This window comes from Doryrhamphus excisus, chromosome 7 (genome assembly GCF_030265055.1).
Source record: "Doryrhamphus excisus isolate RoL2022-K1 chromosome 7, RoL_Dexc_1.0, whole genome shotgun sequence".
In the NCBI taxonomy this organism is placed as follows: Eukaryota; Metazoa; Chordata; class Actinopteri; order Syngnathiformes; family Syngnathidae; genus Doryrhamphus; species Doryrhamphus excisus.
Genome location: NC_080472.1, coordinates 18572512 through 18598092, shown reverse-complemented (window position 1 = coordinate 18598092; position 25581 = coordinate 18572512). Strand labels below are relative to the sequence as shown.

Here is a 25581-nt window from a genome sequence, read left to right as displayed (position 1 = left end):
CCTCAGTTTTTGCATTCATCCCCCAGCTTTTCACGCTTTGGGATCAGCGCAGCAGAAGTGAAAAGTGCGGATTCTTGACTGTCTATGTTTGTACCACTTTAAAATGCATAGAAAAACTGTCCCCCTTAAGTCCTGCAGGGGAGGATGCACTTTTTCAGTGTGACCTTTCAGTCCACTGTGCACATAGAGCCGAAATGAATAATAAATGTATGTTTTCACACACGTACAGATATTGAACGGGGAAAGCTTGGATTTACGATGTAATGAATACAAGACGGGAAGACTCTTGCTATAAAACATAATAAATCCCGTAAAGGATCATTTGTCTTGTCAAAAACCGCTCCCGGTCTATAATGGCTCATCTGAACTGCTATGTATCATTTTTTTTTAGTATTAAGACGAGCCAGTAAGGGCGGTCGGCCCACCTGTGGGTCCTGGTCTTCTCAGAGGTTGTCGGTTCTTGGTTGTTGTCGTGTTTCATCGCAACGCCCGTACCTAATGGATGAAAATTGCAACATTATTGAAGAAACACAAAGTTTTATGTAATGTTCGGTGACATTTAATAATGAATCTTACTTTGTTGGCGCACATGACGACCCAAGTACGTGGAACCGGCGTCGCAGCAAGACCGCTTCCTGTAGTTGAAAGAAGTTGAAAAATGAGCCCCTCTGTTATGTGAAATCCAATTTCCCAAAAAGATCCGCCTTCATTTTCATATCTGTCTGAGAGCGCAATAAACTGCAGAGAATTCTCATTATGTGGGTACACAGTATTTTATACAAAACGCTCATCGGCAAATCAACGTAGTTCGCTTGTGTTGCCGCGGCTGGCATCAGAAGGGCCTTTATAGTGAACTTGATTAAAAGAAAATTGCTTTCAAGCGCTCTCAGCAGGCCGGGAGGTTGAGTGGGAGAGAGCTCTTGCATGCAGTGCCGCTTGAGTTTCACAAACTGGGCTCGGGAAACAAGATGAAGAAATGCTGTGAAAGCGCCCGAGGACAAAGAAAAGCGCAGACAGCGGCGACACGGTGGCGCAACATTAGCGCCGACGTCAATATATTTGCATTTCTCTCGAGACATTGAGTGACTGGGAGTTATTGTTCCTTTGTAACAGAGTTTTCAGCCATTGCCGGTAAATATAATGATATTCTGATTCCTAATAACAGGGGTCTCAAACATGCGGCCCGTGGGCCAAATGTGGCCCGCAGGACACTAGTTTGAGGCCCCCGCCTTGATATGAAAGTTTAATGTTGATATGGATGCTGTATGGTATCATGTACCCAGAAAAAAATATTACATTTGATTAATGTTCATGTTAAAGGTTCAATAACTGTTAATAGTTATCCTCCCTATCCGTGTGGAAGTGGTAAGTTTTTGGCTTTTTAAGTTTAAAGGAAATAACTTGAAGGCTACCGTTTAGGTCGCTATAGCTCTCTAGTTTGCGAGTTAGCATGTGTCTCAAGACCCTGCAATTGCGCGATATGTTGTAAATCAGGGGTCTCAAACACGTGGCCCGCAGGACACTAGTTTGAGGCCCCCGCCTTGATATGATAGTTTAATGTTAGTGCGGCCCGCGCAAGTTTGATATGGATGCTGTATGGTATCATGTACCCAGAAAAAAATTATGACGTTTGATTAATGTTCATGTTAAAGGTTAAATAACTGTTAATAGTTATCCTCCCTATCCGTGTGGAAGTGGTAAGTTTTTGGCTATTTAAGTTTAAAGGAATGGAAATGATGGAAATGACCGAAATATTCGATCTGTATGTTAAGTACCCAGACAAGAATACAGGCATTGCAGCATTTTTTCATTTACACTCCATAGCAGGGGTCTCAAACACGCGGCCCGCAGGCCAAATGTGGCCCGCAGGATACTAGTTTGAGGCCCCCGCCTTGATATGAAAGTTTAATGTTTGATATGGATGCTGTATGGTATCATGTACCCAGAAAAAAAATATTACGTTTGATTAATGTTCATGTTAAAGGTTAAATAACTGTTAATAGTTATCCTCCCTATCCGTGTGGAAGTGGTTAGTTTTTGGCTTTTTAAGTTTAAAGGAAATAACTTGGAGGCTACCGTTTAGGTCGCTATAGCTCTCTTGTTTGCAAGTTAGCATGTGTCTCAACACCCTGCAGTTGCGCGATATGTTGTAAATCAGCGGTCTCAAACATGTGGCCCGCGGGACACTAGTTTGAGGCCCCCGCCTTGATATGAAAGTTGAATGTTAGTGCGGCCCGCGCAAGTTTGATATGGATGCTGTATGGTATCATGTACCCAGAAAAAATTATGACGTTTGATTAATGTTCATGTTAAAGGTTAAATAACTCTTAATAGTTATCCTCCCTATCCGTGTGGAAGTGGTAAGTTTTTGGCTATTTAAGTTTAAAGGAATGGAAATGATGGAAATGACCGAAATATTCGATCTGTATGTTAAGTACCCAGACAAGAATACAGGCATTGCAGCATTTTTTTTATTTACACTCCATAGCAGGGGTCTCAAACACGCGGCCCGCAGGCCAAATGTGGCCCGCAGGATACTAGTTTGAGGCCCCCGCCTTGATATGAAAGTTTAATGTTTGATATGGATGCTGTATGGTATCATGTACCCAGAAAAAAAATATTACGTTTGTTTAATGTTCATGTTAAAGGTTAAATAACTGTTAATAGTTATCCTCCCTATCCGTGTGGAAGTGGTTAGTTTTTGGCTTTTTAAGTTTAAAGGAAATAACTTGGAGGCTACCGTTTAGGTCGCTATAGCTCTCTAGTTTGCAAGTTAGCATGTGTCTCAACACCCTGCAGTTGCGCGATATGTTGTAAATCAGGGGTCTCAAACACGTGGCCCGCGGGCCAAATGTGGCCCGCACAACACTAGTTTGAGGCCCCCGCCTTGATATGAAAGTTTAATGTTAGTGCGGCCCGCGCAAGTTTGATATGGATGCTGTATGGTATCATGTACCCAGAAAAAATTATTACGTTTGATTAATGTTCATGTTAAAGGTTAAATAACTCTTAATAGTTATCCTCCCTATCCGTGTGGAAGTGGTAAGTTTTTGGCTATTTAAGTTTAAAGGAAATAACTTGAAGGCTACCGTTTAGGTCGCTAGCTCTCTAGTTTGCGAGTTAGCATGTGTCTCAAGACCCTGCAATTGCGCAATATGTTGTAAATAAAAAAAGTATAAATTATTTATTTTTCATCTTATTTTGTGTAGAAAAATAAAAATTAAGATATTTGAGAACAGTGGAATGTTTTATCAGAGCTTTTCTTGTAGAAAATTGGAACCAAAGCGAAGTTTTTTTAATTTTGGGGGGTTTTTTTTTTGGTTTTTTTTTTAAAACCTGATGTGGCCCAGTCTCACCCAGACCCGAGCTCCAGTGGCCCCCAAGTAAATTGAGTTTGAGACCCCCTGCTAATAATAACCTTGCGGGAAGATTGATAGCGTGTGCTATATTTGGGGTTGTTTTCGTTTCTTTGCAATTTATTCCCCTCTTGAAATCAAAATGGCAGCAGCAGATCAGCTGTCTTTGATTGCCACCAAACCCTCCCCCAATTGGCGGTTAAAAGGACAGCGCTAGCTCGACTGAATAATTCAACTGGTCTCCTTTTTTTTTTTTTTTTTGTCACTGCGAGCTACCCTTTAGTGCTGGGAATAGGATTGTAAATCCATTACTGCGCCACTTTTAACTTTTACAACTGCTTTTAAAAAATTACTGGAAATTGCATTTGATTTAAATACCGGCCCCCCGCCGACATAACCCGCTAGCTACAGTGGCAAAGATAATGGACTGTGACTAACAGGTGCTTCCGGATCGTTAATCTGCATAAAAATGCGGATTTATGGATACGGTTTCTTGCAAATACCTGAAAACTGCTATACTGCACTTCTAATACATTATCAGTACTTACCAGAGTCCTTTAATCAGCGGAGGTGGCGCTTATGCGAAGACAATGGCACCCGCTGTTGAAAAAAAAAATGATAAAGACGAGTCATTTTTTTTTTACATAAAAGTCATACAGGTTATGGTCTTAAAATGAGCAGCTTCTCGACAGAACGCGAAGCTAAGCACTAAGTTAAGAGCGTCGGTTTTCCCAGCATGTACCGCGCAAAAAGGCCAACATCCTCTCCTCTGGATCTTATTCTAGTCAAACGCTACTGACAGATGCCTCGACTTGGCATTAAGACCGAAGTCTTCGCTCTTCGCCTACAGACGCCACACTCCAGCGACCGTGCTCAGACGGTTGAAATCCCCGCTCTGACAAACTCATCCCACGCGATAGACAGATCGATAGCTGCCGTCACACGCCGAAGAACACGCCACGCCGCGCCGTCAAGGTTTCTGCGAATGGAAGATAGGCCCCAGAGGGCAGAGGGTTTGATTTACGAGCCGGGAGTCGAGATGGAAGCACATTTGCCGACGTACCAGAGGATGGTCTTCCTGCCTCATCGGTCTTCCCCCCCCCCACCTGACTGATGTTGTACCTGTCTTGCTTTTTTTAATGCCGTGTTTGTCTGCCCGGTGACAGCGGGTGTAGTTTGAGATGAGATATTCAACGCTACTTGGAGATTGATGGTGGCTTCCCGAGTTTGGCCTCTTTTGGGGTACTTGGACTCACTGCTTAAAGTAAGTCAGTATTTGAGTCCAGACACTTCGTAAATAAGGCAGGGAGGACGATAATAGGGATGGAAAAGTCGGAAAACCAGTAAAAAGTACCTAATGATGTAATAATCTCTATGCGTTCATTGGTTGCTACTCCAAGTAAGAAGTCGCCATATTTGAATTGTGTAAACCCCCTGAGAAAACCATCAGTGAAACCGACCGCATATCCCTTTTAAGTTCTTCCAACATATAGCCCCCCCCGCCCCCACCAAACACCCACGGCGGCACCCATCCCTCTCCTGAGCCGTATCAATATTCATGGTTCTGCCGGGTGCGTTTGCGCGATGACTGTCTCATTAGCCTTTGATTCCCTTGCTTCGAACGGCCCTGTCAGAGCGGCGGCTGCTGCTGCTGCTGCTCCCCGACAAACGCGGCGTCGTTTGAAGTGCGGAGAACAGCTGCTCGCATTGATCTCTGTACACTTTCTTTGCCAGTCCACTCGCACGGCACAGATGCTGCCACAGGCGGGCAATGAATACATGCATCGAGTGTGGGGGCATCAAGTGTTCGTTACGGTCCGACTTCAGATATCCCCTCCTCCCCTCCCCGCGTTGCAACACCAATCATCGTACTCAAGTCATACAGATTTGACGTTGAGTGTCTACCCAGGATACTACATTATATACTACATTGGGGGGGTCCAGTCAGTGTGATGACATCATACAAAGACACAGCGCTAGTCCACTCAATTACTACACACTCTTCGTGTGGGTGCACAAAGAGCACAGAGGTCCCACAGGTGGAGATGATTGCCTCCGCGGGACCATGTTAGCCGATCGATGCGGCTGATAACGTTACAGCGCCCTTAACGCCGCTAATGAAGAGAGTGGAGCACGGATAGCGAGCAGATAATCACATTTGAAGTGGACTAAATACTATAAGCACACATGAAGAAATACATCAAATGGAAACATGCAAATGAAGGCAGATCAGCGGAACAATAATATTAATGCAAAGTTTTGGAAATATAAAATCTAAAAAGAGCTACTAGAGTGATGCTACATTGTTCTGATACAAAGAGAAGTGGGGGGGTGCAGAACGTACCTCAGAGCGCACTTCTGGCTTTCAAGTTCAGAGTGATGGAGGCGGGACTTGTCACGGCGGAGTCTGAGGAGGAGTTAGAGGTGCTCCTTCATCGACACCTCCTTGCTTCTGGTTCGAGCTCTGCTCCCCGGCTCACTATCAAACCTCCCTTCTCCCTCCTCCCTCTTTTTTTTTTTTTTTTTTTACTCCTCCCCTTTCCTAACCCGCATCCCCCATCTTTCTCTCATCCGACACCGCCCAACTCCTCAAACTCCTCACTGTTACTTTTGTCATGCATAAATTGTGATGTATCATTAATACGGCATCTAAAATATGATTTTGACATTATTTGCATATTTGCTCGACAGGTCATTTTAATTAGTATATAAATTACATTTGAAAAAAAAATAGTAGAAAATGGAAGCAAACAACAAACAGTGTCACTGAATTATTATTATTATTTTATATTATTATTATTATATTATTATATTTAATTATTAATTATAATATTTATTTTTATTTTTTTAATTATTATTATTTTTTAATTGTATAATATATAATATATAATTACCCCGCCTCTCGCCCGAAGACAGCTGGGATAGGCTCCAGCACCCCCGCGACCCTCGTGAGGAAAAGCGGTAGAAAATGAATGAATGAATAATATATAATTATTATTATACTATATTATTATTATATTATATATTATTATTATATAGACATATGTAGAAGGGGTTGGGCTCTGTTTCTACTCCTTTTCGGACATTTTGAATTGTGCAATATAAATATGAAGAAATATATTCAAATTTGAGGGATTTAATACGCTAAAATATATTTCATACATACTGTATATTGTACATTAAACATATTTAAATGTGAATCATACACATAAAGAGCATGTTTTCTTCATTCTAATGGGTTTTGTTTTATTGTTGAATTGTCCCTGGAGTGTTTTTTTATTTTTTTTTTAAATCATTTGACAGTGCAAGATGTGCAAAGTGCAAAAAGAGGTTTAGCATCTGATAAGCAGAGGAGTGGTACTCAAATTTAAAAAAAAAAAAATGAGAAAGACTGAGGCACTTAAGGTTTAGCAAAGTGCTTTGGGTAAAAAAAAATATAATAATAAAGCTGCCAGCTGTGCCTCTCCTTGCTTTAGAGTGTAAAAATCAGGCGTTACCTCCCAAATATTCACTCCGATCTGCATGCCAGATGACCGCTGGTGGATTCCACAGCATGGTGTTTTTATCTCTCTTTTTCCTTTTTTCCTTCCCGCCGCTGCCTCTGCCCCTGTTTCCATAGTGACACTTTCCCCGACTCCGGCTCCACATCATCAAGTGAACCAGGGTGGGGGTTGGAGGCGAGAATGGGGATCCAGGAGTAGGGAGCTGGAGGAATGGCAATAGATGAGGAGGATGAGTAAAAAAAAAAAAGTGCAGCAAATAATGAACAAAGAGAATGTCAATGAAGATGCTTTGTCTTTGGGCTCGACACCGCTCCCGCCTCATGTTGGGTTCAGATCAGGTGCTTTAGAGGGAGCGGCATATGGCTGACATAATTATCACGCTCATCAAACAACAGGGCGGCCACTTGTGCAGAGATAAATCATAGGATGTGATCAATCTGAATATTAATGCCGGCGCTACTCAGCAGGTGGAGGAGATGCTGGAAAACCTCCTCCTCATGCACGACATGCAGACAGAATATTATCCATTCTGCTGCCGAGTCGGTTTGGAACAGAATGTAGTTAAGTCACTCAAGGTCCCCTGAGAACAAATCCTCATGACTCCTGATGGTTTCTCCTGCAGCTCCTGGATGGATTGCATTGTAAATGGGATCTGACAGTCATAGCTTTAACACGATAAAACCTTGTGTGAGGGCTAAAAGTGGATCCTCACATATTCGCAAATCAGCATTCACGACACTGAAAAGTCACTGATTTTTAGTTAAAATCCTTCCTTGATTCCACAGAAAACACAAAAATGTATAAATACCTGACTATACGGGTGTCACATGATGACATGATACATAAGATGCTCATTTTTAGCCCTTTGTATTGAGTTGTGGACTCCTATAGAGCAGCGACGCACAATAACCAGCATAGAATGCTTTCCAGTTCTTCCAGAATCTGCACCTATTCAGCTGTATTTCTTTTGGATTTCATGGTCCCCGCGAAAAACATCTAGTTTAAGTACTCCACCAACGGTCCGCCTCCAGGCACGCCCACTCTGCTATGATTGGTCACGCTTCCTACATGACTATACTGGTGTCACCACATGACATGATACATAAGATTGAGTTGTGGACTCCTATAGAGCAGCGACACACAATAACCAGCACAGAATGCTTTCCAGTTCTTCCAGAATCTGCACCTATTCAGCTGTATTTCTTTTGGATTTCATGGTCCCCGCGAAAAACATCTATTTTAAGTACTCCATCAATGGTATGCCTCCAGGCACGCCCACTCTGCTATGATTGGTCACACTTCCAGTTTGTGCCACAAACTATCAGAGTTGAAAAACGGTATAAGAGTTGATAATAAACGGCGATTTATCTTTTTAAAATGTCATATGTGTTAGATCCCGAAAGTAGAGACGCTCTCAATGGTAAGTAGCTTTAGCATTTTAGCGTTTTTATCGTCTTTCTACAGCATTGCTAACCAAATATGGCCACTAATTGTAGTGGGAAACAGCTATTAGCAACTCCGCTACCTAGACAAAATAAACACAGTTAGGACTTTGATAAATTGTTACTTACTGCTTGCTCAGTCCGCACGAGTAACGTTGGCAAGGCGCTAGCTAGTCCAGCTGCCTAGTGGCCCATGTTCACAAAACAGTCCAGTGTGAATCAGGGAATCCGAAACTCCAACCACTTGTGCCTGATGGTTGCATCGTTAGGAATTGTAAACAAATGTAGCTTTGCTAACAAGTAAACTGTAGAGCAGAGCTGCTTACACACACGCCCATATAAGGAAGTCTGCCCCTCTGTGACATCACAAAGGGCCAGTTTTACCCCGCCTTTGGAAACTGAGCGTTTTCAGTCATCTCAAACTTCTTTTAGGGCTCACTTCCAAATGCGCTAACATCATTATCTGAAACTTTGGCATGGTTTAACACATAAATACAACATTCTAACTACATTTATAGGTCAGAAGACCACAAGATTCAACATGCCAAAGAGTAAAATAATATTTGTTATGAGACCGTATACAAGGACCGAAGCAAGATTTTGCTTGGCAAAACTGAATTGCATTCATGGGTCACTTAACAGTTTGATAATAGCAAAATATATCTGCTGCTAGCCGCTAGCTAGCATCCGGGTAAAGGCGGCGTTATTTACGATGCAACAAGGCTATCCATCTGCTTTAGCTACCACACTGTTGGCTGGCTAGTCCAGCTGCCTACTGGCCCATGCCCATATAAGGAAGTCTGCCCCTCTGTGACATCACAAAGGGCCAGTTTTACCACGCCTTTGGAAACTGAGTGTTTTGAGTCATCCCAAACTTCTTTTAGGACTCACTTCCAAATGCGCTAACCTCATTATCTGAAACTTTGGCATGGTTTAACACATGAATACAACATTCTAACGACATTTATAGGTCAGAAAAGTGGAAAAAGCATAATAGGTCCCCTTTAAGACCACAATATTCAACATGCCAAAGAGTAAAATATATTTGTTATGAGATAGGACACGAGAACCGAAGCAAGATTTAGCTTGGAAAAACTGAATTGTATTCATGAGTCACTTAACAGTTTGATAATAGCGAAATATATCTGCTGTTAGCCGCTAGCTAGCATCCTGGTAAAGGCGGCGTTATTTACGATGCGACGAGGCTATCCATCTGCTTTAGCTACCACACTGTTCCACCTTCTCAAATGTGTCTCCGTGAGGAAAGGGGATGCTTGTGTCGGCGCAGATCATTATTTGGCTGAATTAATCACCGTTGGAAGGGATTATCGTCAGGCACCGTGCTTCCGGTGTGATGAATGATGCGGCAAGTGAACTTTTTCATTGGCCATCGATCGGCGTGCGTGCGTGCTTGTGTGTGTGTGGACCCCGCCAGCAAGGTCAGCGTGGCCACGCGTGGGCCTGCAGGTGCAGATTTAGAGTTGTGATTAAAGATGTGTTTCTGCAGCGTGGATGCCAGAGGTTGTAGGAATATATGTGCAGCGGGATGCTTTTGCAGATTAATTCTCACCCTTGACCATAATAGTTTCTTTACAAGCAGAGATGGGTATTTTTGGCAGCTACTTTGTGGAATATTAAAGCCTTAACAGCCCCGAACTAGGCAAACAAAACAAGGATGGATCGTCAGCCACCTTGGATCAGCACCAAATTGTGCCCCTTCATAGAATTTATTCATTAGAAATCATGCATTATTCATAAGAAAAGTGACAAAAACCTTTATCTAAACAAATGTTGAGAAACAAAATCCTCCTTGGAGCAGATAGTAATGGGTAAAAAAAAAAAAGATTGCTATTAAACAATCTGCATTTTGCACTACCTTTGGGCAATAGATATTTGAATTTGCATTACAAACAAATGCATTTAGGTGGCAAATCAAAACACAGTTGATTATAGTTAGCTTTATAACTCAACGCTAAGATCAATGTTTTAACACACAGGGAATTACCATTCGCTTAAAAGTTGCATATAAAAGCCAATAACTGGGGCTTAAAACATGACAACCTATGAATCTCTGGTCCCTATGGAGCAGGGGTCTCAAACTCAATTTACTTGGGGGCCACTGGAGCTAGGGTCTGGGCAAGGCTAGGCCGCATCAGGTTTTCCAAAAAAAAAATGCATTTATTAAAAACAGAAAAATATACAAACTTTTTCAGTGCTTTGGTTCCGATTTTCTACCATAAAAGCTCTGATAAAACATTCCACTGTTCTCAAATATCTTAATTTTTATTTTTCTGCACAAAATAAGATGAAAAATAAATAAACAAATCAAGAATAAAGAAAATCAATCAATCAGTAATAAATAAATATAATAATAATAATAAAACGGCAAATAATAAAAACTAAAAAAATTATTTTTTTTCAGATTAAAATGAACAAAGTATTATTAGAGCCCTGTAGACATGACAAAACACGACTATAGTCACATTTATACTTCTAACATATTGCGCAACTGCGGGGTCTTGAGACACATGCTAACTCGCAAACTAGAGAGCTAGCGACCTAAACGGTAGCCTTCAAGTTATTTCCTTTAAACTTAAATAGCCAAAAACTTACCACTTCCACACGGATAGGGAGGATAACTATTAACAGTTATTTAACCTTTAACATGAACATTAATCAAACGTAATATTTTTTTCTGGGTACATGATAGCATACAGCATCCATATCAAACATTAAACTGTCATATCAAGGCGGGGGCCTCAAACTAGTGTCCTGCGGGCCACATTTGACCCGCGGGCCGCGTGTTTGAGACCCCTAAATAAAAAATGCTGCAATGCCTGTATCCTTGTCTGGGTACTTAACATACAGATCGAATATTTTGGTAATTTCCATCCAGACGGGTGCATATTTTTGTATTTGTTATTAAAACTGGTCAAATTTAGAGCGTTTCAACAGAAATTGTGCATAAACAGCCCATTTGTTTACATTACAGTCCGAGTCAAATATCTATTTAGGCCTGCAATATGTCACTTATGTACATTTGGGGGGGGAAATAGCCCAAAGTGTCTCCTCACGACAGCCAAAATTGGATGGCGGGCTTCCCCTGAAGCAGCATGCTGTCATCCACTCCAGTAATAGCCCGACTACCTGGCCAAGCACAAACTTGTCTCCAAGATTTATGTCTCTCTAACTCCAAATCCCAATCTCAGCCTGTTAGGTATCCACCGGCTTTAGTTTAGCTGGCAGAGTGACTGACAGCCGGCTGATTGCGGGTGCTGTGGATTTCGGTGCCCTCCAGTCAAGATTCTGGAGGGATTGGACCAATTACCGCTCAAGGGCACGCAGAGACAAGGTGCGCGGGGTTGTATGTACCCCTCGCCCCTTGCGTGCACGCCAGAGGCTAGCAGGGGGGGATGTGGAGAAAAGAGATTACAGGAACTCAATCAGCGCAGGCAGGTTATGTTCGCCGTAATTGGGTGAAAAAGTCTTCCGTGCGGAGCGCAGGAAACAAAAGAAAGAGGTGGGCAGGGAATTGGGAGATAGCGCGGTCAGCGTTTTGTTGTGTTTGCGCTCAAAGCTTTTCTTTATCGGACCCGTAAAGACAAACCGGGCAAATTAATTATCACACAGCACGCACTGCATCCAGCTTGTGGAATTCATCATGAAAACATGTTTTTGCTGTCGATTAAATGCAGAAAAAAAGCATAATAGTAGGCTAAGAGAATGAGCTAGCTATTTATTATTTATTGGTTCGGAAATGTTGGAAATGACATCGTGGAACACTTACTGAACATCCATTGAACATACTGGCCCTGAACGCATTCTATTCTTTAGTCATTTTCCTCAAAAGCATCCCAATGTATGTTAGCATAACATCGATTGTATCAACATTAGCATTTAGTCCAACAGTATTGTAATGGTGCGTTCATGAACTTAATATGGTTCGCATTTTGGCTGCATACGTTACCATTAAAACAGTTAGCATTTGATTTGGCTGCGGTTGTGTTAGCGTACCGCTGCATGCATTCCCTGTAATATGGTTAGCATTTTGGCTGCTACCGTAACGCTGCATGTGTTACCGTTAATATAGTAAACATTAAGACATTAAATCTCACATCGCGAATGTTGTTGTGTTCGCATAACGCTACATAAATAACCATTAAAAGCCAGCAAAGCCAGGAAAATAAATTTCTGGGGATCACAATAGATAAAAATATGAGCCGGAAACCTCATATTACAAATATACAACATAAGGTGGCCAGAAATATTTCAATATTGAACAAAGCAAAATTTGTTCTCAATCAGAAATCACTCCACACTCTTTATTGCTCTCTGGTTCTACCATATCTGACTTATTGTGTGGAAATATGGGCTAATAACTATAAAAGCAATCTTCACTCGCTAAATGTACTGCAAAAAAGGTCAGTAAGGATAATTCATAATGCCGCCTACAGAGAACATACTAACTCCTTATTTCTAAAATCACAAATACTTCAACTTGTTGATATAGTTCATCTTCAAACAGCTAAAATAATGCATAAGGCTAAAAATAACCAATTAGCTAAAAATGTCATCCAATACTTCTCTACAAGAGAGGAGAAATATGATCTCAGGTCATTCAATATGAGTAAGGATCTCAAACAATGCACAACGATGAGCCAATTCAAGAAACAATACAAGCAGTTGATGTTTGCTAAATACAAGGATGAAGAGTCTTCAACCAGTCATGATGTGCTATATATATCACTATATTGACACTTACTATGGTACCCATTATGTCATTGGATGGTCATATCACCTTGTACTTCGGTATGTGACAAAATTAAAAAAAACATTTTTTTTAATTTAAAATTTTAAAAATTCATTCATTCATTCATTCATTCATTTTCTGCCACTTTTCCTCATGAGGGTTGCGGGGGTGCTGGAGCCTATCCCAGCTGTCTTTGGGCGAGAGGTGGGGTACACCCTGGACTGGTGGCCAGCCAATCACAGGGCACATATAAACAAACAACCATTCACACTCACATTCATACCTATGGACAATTTGGAGTCGCCAATTAACCTAGCATGTTTTTGGAATGTGGGAGGAAACCGGAGTACCCGGAGAAAACCCACACATGCACGGGGAGAACATGGAAACTCCACACAAAGATGGCCGAGGGTGGAATTGAACCCTGGTCTCCAAGCTGTGAGGTCTGTGCACTAACCACTCGACCGCTGCCCAATTAAAACTTAAACTATATTAGGAAAGCAGGAAGTGAACAAATGTAACAGTTACTGATTGTAAAAGTACCAGATGGAGGGGTAGGATTTAATAAGCTTTGCTTCTTCCTACTCCTTTTGGACATGTGGAACTGTGAACTGATTATGGGATGCATTCAATTGTAATCTGATGCATGTTCAAATGAAATTAGACCATTACCAAAAGCCAAACATTTTGGCCGCAGTTGTGTTACTATTATACTACACACATCATCATAAATACACAAGACTTCTTTTTGGTTAGCGTTTAGCCGAATGTTGTATTTTGGCTGCTGTTGTGTGACCATATCGCTGCATGTATTGTGCGTTTGTGTGTGTGTGTGTGTCTTGCAAATGATGTCTTTCATCTCCAGACTTCAGATGCGGCCGTCACCTTCTTCCATTATCCGGCAGGATGAAGTGTGACACACAAAGCAGATTGTGTTGAGAACAAAGGACAAGGAAAGACACACACACACACACACACACACACAGGTTTGGCTTCAAGAAAAGGAATCCCAGTTGTTCCTTGAACTCTTGAAAATGTACAATTTGAGGACACAAAATGATGTTTTAGTTGACCGGGAAAAAAAAAAAAAAAAAAAAAGCAAGCACATCTGCCGCGATGGTGCCTTCAAACACTCCAAGTGGCTGTGCACGGAGAATGTCCGCAGCCTATAAAGGGATGCCAGCAAAACTCCCTCTGAGTATTTTTTTTTTTTTTTTAGGATGTGTAAATCCATGGAAGCGCCTTGGCATCACATGGTTTCTTGGCAAAGTGGGATAAAAGAGCACATGATGGGAATACGGCCAAACAAATTCACTGTGGACATCCCAGATCAGCTGCTAGTCTTTCCAAATACATTTTCAACTCATCTTTAAATGTGTTGCATTGGATCAATTACCTGTGTCAATAAACAGGAAGTGCACTTCAGCAGCCAATCATTATGCTTGTAGAAATTTGGGTGTGTCCATCAGAGTTTTTGGTGTCTTAAAAATGTACATACAGGTTCCCAGGCCGACGAGGGAAAATAATTACATTCTAAAAGGGGAACTGCGTGATTTTAGGTAGCACTCACACAATGCAGGGCCTGCTTGACATTTAAAATGTGGTTTATCCAACTAGATGTTGTAATTAATGACCTTGTTCCGCCTGCCAGTTATTATTGATGACCAACATCTCACACGATGGACACAGGCCACAAAAAAAGTCACAAATATGTTGCAGTGATGCAGGATTCTATTAGCACGCAGACCTCACAGCTAGGAGACCCGAGTTCGATTCCACCCTTCGCTATCTCTGTGTGGAGTTTGCATGTTCTCCCCGTGCATGCGTGGGTTTTCTCCGGGTACTCCGGTTTCCTCCCACATTCCAAAATCATGCTAGGTTAATTGGCGACTCCAAATTGTCCATAGGTATGAATGTGAGTGTGAATGGTTGTTTGTCTATATGTGCCCTGTGATTGGCTGGCTTTGGGCGAGAGGCAGGGTACACCCTGGACTGGTGGCCAGCCAATCACAGGGCACATATATACAAACAACCATTCACACTCACATTCATACATATGGACAATTTGGAGTCGCCAATTAATCTAGCATGTTTTTGGAATGTGGGAGGAAACCGGAGTACTGGTGGCCAGCCAATCACAGGGCACATATAGACAAACAACCATTCACACTCACATTCATACCTATGGACAATTTGGAGTCACCAATTAACCTAGCATGTTTTTGGAATGTGGGAGGAACGGGGAGAACATGCAAACTCCACACAGAGATGGCCGAGAGTGGAATTGAACCCTGGTCTCCTAGCTGTGAGGTCCGCACGCTAACCACTCGTCCGCCGTGTAGCCCTCCCTTTAAACAAGTAAAAGTAATTGTACCTCTTTAGTAATAATTCAATTTATTTGTGTTTTTATAACATAACAAAAAAATGACTTTCTCCTATAGAATCCATGTAAAGCTCGCCACATTACCGATGAAGTTTCAGCTGTGTTTGTATCACTTTGGCGCTATCAAGAAGCCAATTAGCTAATGTCAGCGTCTATCACAGCTCATCCTTCATGACAAATGAGCTTAAAAAAAGTCAATGGCATCAATCTATAACACCGTGGCGCCATTAGGCCAAGGGTGTCAAACAGAGACATTTGCGATGCAAGGTGTGGGATCCTAATGAGAAGTGCCCCTCCAAAAAAGAGCCAGACTTCCCGTACATTTGAGAAGGCGAGGCTGCTGAGACTGCTTCATTAGGCGAAGCATACTACGGGGCTGTCGCCGGCCAAAAGGGATGGGAAACAACAACAACACTGTAATAACGTTGACATTTAAAATAGGCGTTGGGTATCATATCCAATTCCTCCCTGCACACCCTTAATTCCTTTTTAATTGCTTTCTCGTGCTGCTCACCGAATAAGGCTGTCTCTCTTCATTTACGACAGTGAGGGGATGGGGACACTGTGTGTGTGTGTGTGTGTGTGTGTGTGTGGCGATGGGGGGTTCATCGGGTAAATGGAGACGCTGCCAAATTGCGGTGCCAATACAAAGATAATTGGTAGCCCCGTCCAAACAAAATCAAACACTTTATAAAGAGAGCTTTGATGGAACACTTTTGGAGAAGCCGACGTCATTTGATGGCCCTAATTACGGAATTAAATAGCAATTGGAATGAGTTGCGTCATTAATGAACGTCGAGTTAAACAACAGTGTATATTCTTTAAAGAAGTGGTTTTGAATCTATAAATGGAGACCACTATGGCTGTTTGTTGTCATTAGTTGTGCATCGTGTATCAATACTGATGGAAAGGCTGTACGCTGACTACTACGTTAAAAGGCCATAGCATTTCAGTATGTGGAATCAAACTATGGAATGGATTGAGTAAGGACCTCAAACAATGCACAACGATGAAGGATGAACCAGTCATGATGTGCTATATATATATATATATCGCTATACAGTTGACAGTTACTATTGTACATATTATGTCATTGTATGGTCATATCACCTCATATCACCACTTTGGTATGTGACAAAAAATAAAAAAAAATAAAAAAAAATTTGAAATAAATTTATATATATATATATATATATATATCATAAAAAATATATAATAATGTTTTTATTAAATTAAAAAAAAATAAAGTAAAAAAATTAACAAAAATTTTTTTTTATTATATTAGGAAAGCAGGAAGTGAACAAATGTAACAGTTACTGATTGTAAAAGTACCAGATGGAGGGGTAGGATTTAATAAGCTTTGCTTCTTCCTACTCCTTTTGGACATGCGGACCTGCGAACTGATTATGTGATGCATTCAATTGTAACCTGATGCATGTTCAAATGAAATTAAACCATTAACCGGACCACAATATTGTCTCTATTTACGTTCATTCTCCAATTAGCATACAATATAGCGTCCATTTTGTTGTGTTGTGTGAGGCTAACTGTGTTCATAATTATTTTTTTATCATAAAACATTCTTCCTAGCTAGCTACCAAGATGGCAGGCAGAACCAGAAGTCAGCTTTGTTACGCCTCCTATCTTTTTGGACACCCCTGCTTTGCCTAAAAAGTGCACTTTATAGACTTTATAAAGTTCTAAACTATGATTTTTGTTGGTAAATTGCGCCATTAAATTGTGCAATCAAGCACGGTGGTCACCATTCCTTCTGACAGTCAACTTGCATCGGGTTCAAGTGGTAGTAGTAACCAGTCACATGTACACGACATAAGTAGAGTAGAATACCTGACCTCAGACCAGTCAAGAAGTGACCAAGTGCTATTTTTGGAAGCGTATTTTGTTGCTTTTTTGAGTTTGAGGGCTAAACTTCCACGCCAAATTTAGCAGTTTGTCTTCATATCCATGATTCCAATGATTTATTGTCACAATTCGCGGTTACAGTCTACTTGCATTATGTTCAAACGCTGCAATAAGGCGCCAAATCCACTAGATGGAGGCAAAGACAAGGACTAAAATGTGTTTTGTTTACTGTTTTTCACAGTTACATGAAACAATATGATTAAAGGTGCGGACGTGCGTCACTCTTCACCATTACCGTCCACTTGCATCGGGGCCAAATGACGCAGTAGCCAGCCAAATCCAGCAGATGGCAGCGTCCCACCAGAGTAGAACGTACGGGACTCAAGCTTTTAAGCACTAATCTCTGTGATATTATCTTGTATCCACTCAATCTAGACAAGAATCCCACTCGGAAAGGAGTACTTAACGTACACAAAGATTTGTCGTGAGTGAGTGAGTGACACCGTGGCAGCTCCCGAGTTACTTTTATCCCACAAAAAGTACGTGCCGGTTAATCAAAGCCGTCGTCATTTCCATAATTCATGGATGCCCATCTGTTTACTCGCATGCCCAGTGCAGAGTAAACAGATTCAGGAGAGGGGCCAAGGGGCTATTTAATGGCAGCCAGACCTTACACACACACACACACACACACACACACACAACAGAGTTATCCATCTTCATGTAAACACAGTAATTCAATCCACCTCATGATGCAATAAAAGGTAATGGATCTTATAGTTTTCCATGTCTCTCTATGGAGATGCTGTCACATTCTTATACTCTACCAGGTACACTGATACTGGTCTATGGTCCCAACTCTTGTAGTCTTAATTGGGCTGCTAAAAAGTGCAACAATCCAAAGCAATGGGGGGGTCAGCCGATGCTATACAACAGGATTAGCTTTTTGTGAGAAGGTGAAAAGGTGACAGATGTAATCAGAGCCCCCCCTTGACCCAGCTATAAAGTTGAAATATGACGGCTATAGACCGCACTGATGGGTAAACTTTCCCAACTCTTCCAAAGTTGAAATTGTGTCTGCTTTTTGTCCAAAAAAAAAAAAAGACATTAAAAATTAAGTTGTTTTTATCTGTATAGGGTCACTGGTGCTTTCGGCAGTCAACAAAAAAGGTTGTAATACTTTCTAGACCCTTATAACTTTAATCCACCTATCCTGTTGGGGGGAATCACCACCGGAATGGTTTATTTTTTGTATTTTTATTGAAAATGGCACAACAGAAATCAATTACAGGCGAAATCTGTACACCCGGTTTCATTTTTGCCATCTTCCAAAGCAAAATGAACCTTTTTTTTTTTTGCATATGGATGGTGTCTATTTGAATGACACGGAAATGTTATTTACAGTTTCCTCTCAGTAAGGCATGCAGTTTTTCCAGCCAGTCGCTACTTTATAATCCTTCATTTTTAGCTGAAATCTATGTAATCTAATAAAGAGAGCAAGCAGGCGTCTCTCCAAATGCATACATTTAGGCCACAATGCAGGTGACATCTAAGTTTTGCTGTTTTCAAGTGGGGTGCGTAAAAAAATACATTCATCTAATATCTCCTTGAAGTTTTTTTCCACACTAGCTTTGGTTCATAGTAGACATCTTTTTTAAGTTAAAAATACTACAGAGTCCCTGCTTACACATTAGGGTGCACTTTCGAAGCTACCGCTACAAGTTATGCTTATTTAAAAAAAAATGCAAAAACTTACTTTAGTGCGAATTATCTTGACTTTGCTACCACCTGGTGGGCAATCTGGATGTGACGATGGCAAATGTTCAAGCCCGCAGCTCTAGAAAGAGGTCTTCATCACTCCAAAATGAAGGAGAAAGTGTTAGGCTGAAACAAAAAAATTGGATATTAAAGGCTCTCGGGCATGACAAAGCAAAAATGGCCGTTAAGCTAAAGACGGCCATTTTCCTCCATTACTCACGTGAGTTACACAGCAAACAAAATGGAGGCGCCCAAAGCTGAGCTAATAAATCCCGTTACTAAATTATTTTTCTATGTAAAATGATGTATTTGCTGGCTACCTTGACTTGACTTGACTGGACGTGTACGTTAAACACATCAGCTTAAGGCAATCAAATATGAACATGGTTGGTTTTGTGCATGCTCGTGCATATGCATTGTTGACATCCTGATATCTTGTCTACTTTGATGGTTGTTAGCATTCCCATAATACAAAATAAACATTCCTGCAGTGTCTGACATCAACTTGGAGAGGCAGCCCAGAAAAGATGATAAGTGTCCTAGAGTTCAGGCATTTGGTGGGGGCGTGCTGTTGTAGGTCCCCGCAGCCCGTTGCCAAGTGTTTTGAAAGTTGAAAGGTCAAACGTAGATGCCTTCCGGGTTGAGGCTGGAGGTGGTGGTGCTCTGCAGGGAGCGCAGGTCGCTGGGTAAGAGACGTCTCAAAGAGCCGGAGTCCATTTCTGGAGCAACAAAACAAAGAAAGACTTATAGGTTCAAATTTGCAATAATTTCATTATACTTATGGTTTTATGAGAAGGAAATGTTGGGGGGCCACGGCGGAAAAATGTAGCATACTGCTAGCCACCTCGCGTGCACCATTAAGTCTAATTGAGGAACAATGCTATCAGGTACGTGTTGCCACACGGACCAATATTACCTTGCTCTGCCAGTCTTTACACCACGGACACTCGACAATTACATAATATTTGTATAAAATGATTAATGGTCATTTAAAAAAAATGATATTGGATAATTTCTCACGGCACAACTGACAATTTTTCGCGGCACAGTGGTTTAAAAATCACTGCAATATGGTACGCATGGGTGTCATAACCAATATGACCTCAGGGTGGCACTGTTGACACATGTATGATATAAATAGCAAGTACCGTTTACATTGAATGAAATTCCTCTTTAAATCTTTACATTTTTAAGTGTTTTGTGTACGTGCCAAAGTTGTTGTTGTTGTCGTCGCCGGGGGGCACAGCGGGGAGCACTGTGACCTTGGTGCCAGTCTGCTGAATGAACTGCTGCAGGTTGACCTGTCGAAGCTCTTTGGTCAACTGCTCCAGTTCCTGCTCCTTCTCCTGAGAAACAAAACACACATCTTTATTTATATAGCAGATTTAAAAATGTACCTGTCAAGCCTAAATAATAATTAGTAAGCCGTCTGCAAGACATAACCTGATTTAAGAAAGAACTTGTTATGCAAGTGCAGGCAAGGGATTGCAGACTATGAGCCATTGCTAATCAGGGAAAGAATGCTGTAATATCCTCCCACACCCTCCTTCCCCTTTTCTCATTATTAGCTTCCATCCAGTGGGACCTCATCTGTACATTGAGTACTTTGATCAAAGCAGATGACCCATTGGAGCCTTCCTGCAAACCACAGAATGAACTTGGCGACCTAATAAGCTTAGATTTGCACGGTTCCACTCCAACGCGAAGGAGGGAATTGGATTTTCACACCCCTGCGAGCATCTTCGTCTTCTTTGTGGTGTTTGCTGTTGTTGTTGTTTGGACACGGACCTGGAGTTTCTTGCTGGACTGTCCGAGCGAGCGCTCCAACGCCCTGCAGCCGTTCTCCAGGCGAGCCGTGTGTTGGCTCTGCACATCCAACTCGGCGGTCACCTCCCCCAGCTGGGCCTCCAGCTGAAATGTAGCATTTTAGTGGGAAAAGACACACAACGCCATTTATGCCACCTTATGTATGGCATATATATACATTTTGTACTCAACATTAATGCATTAAATAAGATTAAAAAATGCAATATTATTTAGGCAATATTATTCATGCATTATTCATTAAGAAATTCAAGGATGTAGATTAAATGTGCCCTTTGTGCAGCAAAAGGTCGATCCATTTTGTCCAGCCCATATTCATATTTACATATTCTCTTCCATGTTGTTTTGCGTGGTTTCTAGCATCACTTCACATCTAAAACATGCATTTAGCGTCGTCCCTTGCTGCATCCCATTGCTTGCTTATCGCATTTTTTCTCATATTTCGTAATAAATAATGTCTGTTTAATGGTTAACTATGGTCTTATTCATTCATTCATTCATTTTCTACCGCTTTTCCTCACAAGGGTTGCAGGGGTTGCTGGAGCCTATCCCAGCTGTCTTTGGGTAAGAGGCGGGGTACACCCTGAACTGGTCGCCAGCCAATCACAGGGCACATATAGACAAACAACCATTCACACTCACATTCATACCTATGGACAATTTGGAGTCGCTAATTAACCTAGCATGTTTTTGGAATGTGGGAGGAAACCGGAGTACCCGGAGAAAACCCACGCATGCACGGGGAGAACATGCAAACTCCACACAGAGATGGCCGAGGGTGGAATTGAACCCTAGTCTCCTAGCTGTGAGACCGCCATGCAGCACTATGGTCTTATTATTTGTAAAAATAAGTCATGTGTAGTATTCCGGTCACTAGGTGTCAGTAATGTTACATTGATTGCATAAACCTGCACTGGCAAACACATAGTGAAAGAAGTTCTCCCATTCCTTGCGGAAGTGGTACATTTTTGCTGTCTTATTTTGTCCTTCTTTCCCACTTGGTTTCAAACCCTTGCTTAATTTTAGCAAGCAATTTTAGCAAGCTTATTTCTTCAAAATATGATGAGACTTCCCGAACAATGAACAATGAACAATTTTAATGCATTCAATACCTCCTCCTCATTGATCATGTGACTCAGCTGGTCCTCCTGCTGCAGGCATTCCTCCTCCAGGGCGGCCTCCATGCTCTGGCAGGAGACAAATGGTACAAATGAGTAATTCCCTTTTATTTGCATGCAAATCATTGGTGATTATGCAAATTAGATGATGTCATCAAGTACACCACCACATGTAGGTTGTAGTCCAAGAAGCAGGATGTTAGCGTGCTAAGCTAACCTGTATATGCGCCAAGTATTCCGCCAGCTTGCCCTCGCAGTCGCGTACGCGGGCCTGCAGCTCGGCAAGTTGTTGCCGGAGTTGGCGTTCATTTTCCTGTTCGATGCTCAGCTCGTTCTGCCAGAATTCCTCCTCCTCCATCTCGGCGTCGTTCCTCCTCACCTGTTGCTCCAACAGCAGCAGCTCCTCCTCCAGGTTTCCATTCTGGAAAATGATGACATGATAAACAAGAACTGCGGCTGGGGTGGAGTTGGTTGCTAGGCAACACTGGCTGACCTCGCTGGCCTCCTCCCAGTCTCGCAGCTCGGCCTCACAGCCCAGCAGGCGGCTTTCCAGGACCTGGAGTTTGTCTCGCTGGAGCTGCACCAGTCGGCCCAGCTCACGGGCTGGACTACCCGGGACGGAGGCCCCACCACTGCCGCCACCGAGGACCCGGGTCAGGTTCAAGCTCACGCCACGCTGCTGGGCCTGTTTAGCTGCAGAGAAGCACAGGTAGGAAGATCACGCCATGCTAATGAATCTATTCGGCTAACGCAGGAAGCTAACTACCTTCCGTGTCTCTGCTTCTCCCAAATAACTCCCTCAGACCTCTGGCCCCCCCGCTGAAGGTCAAAGACTTGCGTTTGGGCTCCCTGCGCTTCAACGAGCGGTCCGCCGCCGACGGCCGCAGTTTGGCCAAAGGCGGGAGGCTCTGGCGATAGAAGGCGCGCTCGGGCCCGCGAGCCAGACCGTCCGAGTTGGGCCGCTCGCTCACGGAGGGGCCGGTCCGCTGGAGGATGAGCTGGACGTCGCTGGCGTACTGCCCCCACTTGTTGAGGGACACCACGGGGTTCTCGTTGGGGGCCAGGTGACGCTCTGTTTCCCGCCATTTCTCAATTAATGTGTATCTGCCGGTGCGGCCTTGGAGAGAATAAAATAGTATAATTCATTTGATTAGTACAGTGATTCCTAAAGTGTGGGCCGCGACCCACTGGTGGGTCGTGGTGATACTGCAGGTGAGCCATGAGAGGTCATTAAAAATATGATTCATTTTTGCAATTACTTTTTAAATTATTTTATTGTAAAATATTTATTGCACAATTAAAAAAATGTTTATAGGCCTAAGTAATAACCTATTGAGAATCTTATTATTATTAGAAGAAAAACAATAAGAAATTAAAAATAAATATAAAAAAATATTTATTATTATATTATTCATGTATTATTCACTAATAATAATATTATATTATATTATAATAAAATAAATATTATACAATTATTATTATTATTAGTGAATAATACATGAATAATGATAATAAAAATAATATTTGTATAATATTTATTTTTATATTATATTTATTTGATAATATTTATATTTCATAATATATTAATTTGTAATATATTATTTTTACATGTATTATTATTATTATCATTAGTCAATAATACATGAATAATAATATAATAATATTTTCTAATATTTATTTTTAAATTTATTATCAATATAATAATAATATTTTCTAATATTTATTTTTAAATTTATTATTAGTATTATATTATTATAATAATTATTTATTATTATTATATAATACTAAGAATATTTTTATAATATTTCTTTTTAAATGTATTATTATTATTATTATTAAAGTGCTCTGAGAACGCAGCATTTTTCTCTGTACTGTTTATAGAACAAAGGTGGGTCATGGACATTTTATAGATTTTCAAGTGGACCATAAGTTAAGTTTGGGAACCCCTGGTTTAGTAAAAAGCCATTTTTGTGACACCCACACTTCCAGTATGCAGAAGAAAAGACTTTATCATGGTTGAAATTCCACCGCAACAAAAGGTGGGCACAGGGAGCTGGGTTCAATGGTTCACAGCTGCGTGTGTGTGTGTGTGCCAGTAAAAGGAGCACATTCATCACAAATGGCCGCGGACAAAAAGACAGAGGCTCCACAAAGCACAGTGAGCCCCATAAGTCCTGCTACAGTCACCGTTAAAGACAAGCGGGATGAAAGCTATCTTGGGTAGAAACGCTGAGCATTCAGGGGCCATTTGAGGCTTGGCCAATACACAACACACCTGTCACACCTCCCATCATCAATCACACACGCACAGGATGAGGAACCTGCAGTACAACGCCTTACCCTGCAGGGGGCGTCGGGGTGTTAAAAACACTTGCTAACTTGCGGCGGTAGGATTCATATATGGAACATTCTCATTAGCTCGACTGCCGACTCTTCCTGTCCTTTCTCTGATGCGTGGTGCATGCCAATTCTGCCTAGCAACTAGTGTAAAGAATGTTTAATTGTGCAGGGAAAAAAAATGTTTGGGCTTTTTATTATTTTATTTGGTATATAATCATCCAATTGACTAAAAAATGAAATATAGTGTTTATATATATATATAATAAATATACAAATTAAATTAAATTAAATTAAATTAAATTAAATTGGGAAAGCAGGAAGTGAACAAACACCAGATGGAGGGGTAGGATTTAATAAGCTTTGCTTCTTCCTACTCCTTTTGGACATGTGGAACTGTGAACTTAAACCATTACCATTACCATGTATTGTAATCTATTTTTGGAGTAACTTCATTTGAATAGTGCCTCTCTGCTGTGAGTTAGCAATTCTACTCTGTATTTTGCCTAGCAACAAGTAAATCTGTTTAATTCTGTTGTCATACAGTTGAGTATCGTAAAACGGGGTTATAAGGGACGGCGGGGTGAAAAGGGACAATTTTCGGGAAAATGTTCTAAATGTAATTCCGCCTTTTCATGTTAAACAGGAAGCAGCTTTGTGTTGGGTTTTTTTTCAAAGAAGTATATATTCTTGAACAAATCGTTCAAAAAATTAATTCATTAATTTTCTACCAGTTATCCTCACGAGGGTTGCTGGGGGTGCTGGAGCCTATCCCAGCTGTCTTCGGGCGAGAGGCGGGGTACACCCTGGACTGATGGCCAGCCAATCACAGGGCACATATAGACAAACAACCATTCACACTCATATCTATGGACAATTTGGAGTCACCAATTAACCTAGCATGTTTTTGGAACCCAGAGAAAAAACCCACGCATGCACGGGGAGAACATGCAAACTCCACACAGAGATGGCCGAGGGTGGAATTGAACCATGGTGTCCTAGCTGTAAGGTCTGCGCGCTAACCACTCGATCACCGTGCAGCCCCACTTCCAGGGTGTCAGACATAATATGTTTCGGCCATGTTCAGTCCACTTAATAGTACGAGTGTCATGGAACAGCCAACTCACGAGACGAGACGATAGACGGGATCGTGTTCAGGATTTTGGTCGATGGGCAAAATTCATTCATTCATTCATTTTCTACCGCTTACCACAAGGGTCGTGGGGGGTGCTGGAGCCTATCCCAGC

General features: G+C 41.6%; 1 protein-coding gene across 9 annotated transcripts in view; it reads right to left on the bottom strand.

Moving 5' to 3' along the window:
- rassf8b (Ras association domain family member 8b) overlaps window positions 1–25581 on the bottom strand; it is an 83474-nt gene that overhangs the window by 49747 nt on the left and 8146 nt on the right. For 7 of the 9 annotated variants that reach the window (XM_058078289.1, XM_058078284.1, XM_058078283.1 and 4 more), the window contains exons 3-12: window positions 22764–23114; window positions 22215–22690; window positions 21992–22066; window positions 20844–20966; window positions 20266–20401; window positions 19054–19774; window positions 5701–7061; window positions 3905–3956; window positions 577–635; window positions 426–495 (exon numbers count right to left, since the gene is read on the bottom strand). In XM_058078289.1, the coding sequence (XP_057934272.1) occupies window positions 19674–19774; window positions 20266–20401; window positions 20844–20966; window positions 21992–22066; window positions 22215–22690; window positions 22764–23114 (1262 nt within the window). In that variant the 3' untranslated portion in view covers window positions 426–495; window positions 577–635; window positions 3905–3956; window positions 5701–7061; window positions 19054–19673. The remainder of the gene's footprint in view (window positions 1–425; window positions 496–576; window positions 636–3904; window positions 3957–5700; window positions 7062–19053; window positions 19775–20265; window positions 20402–20843; window positions 20967–21991; window positions 22067–22214; window positions 22691–22763; window positions 23115–25581) is intronic. The other 2 variants (XM_058078291.1, XM_058078290.1) reach the window with 2 other exon arrangements.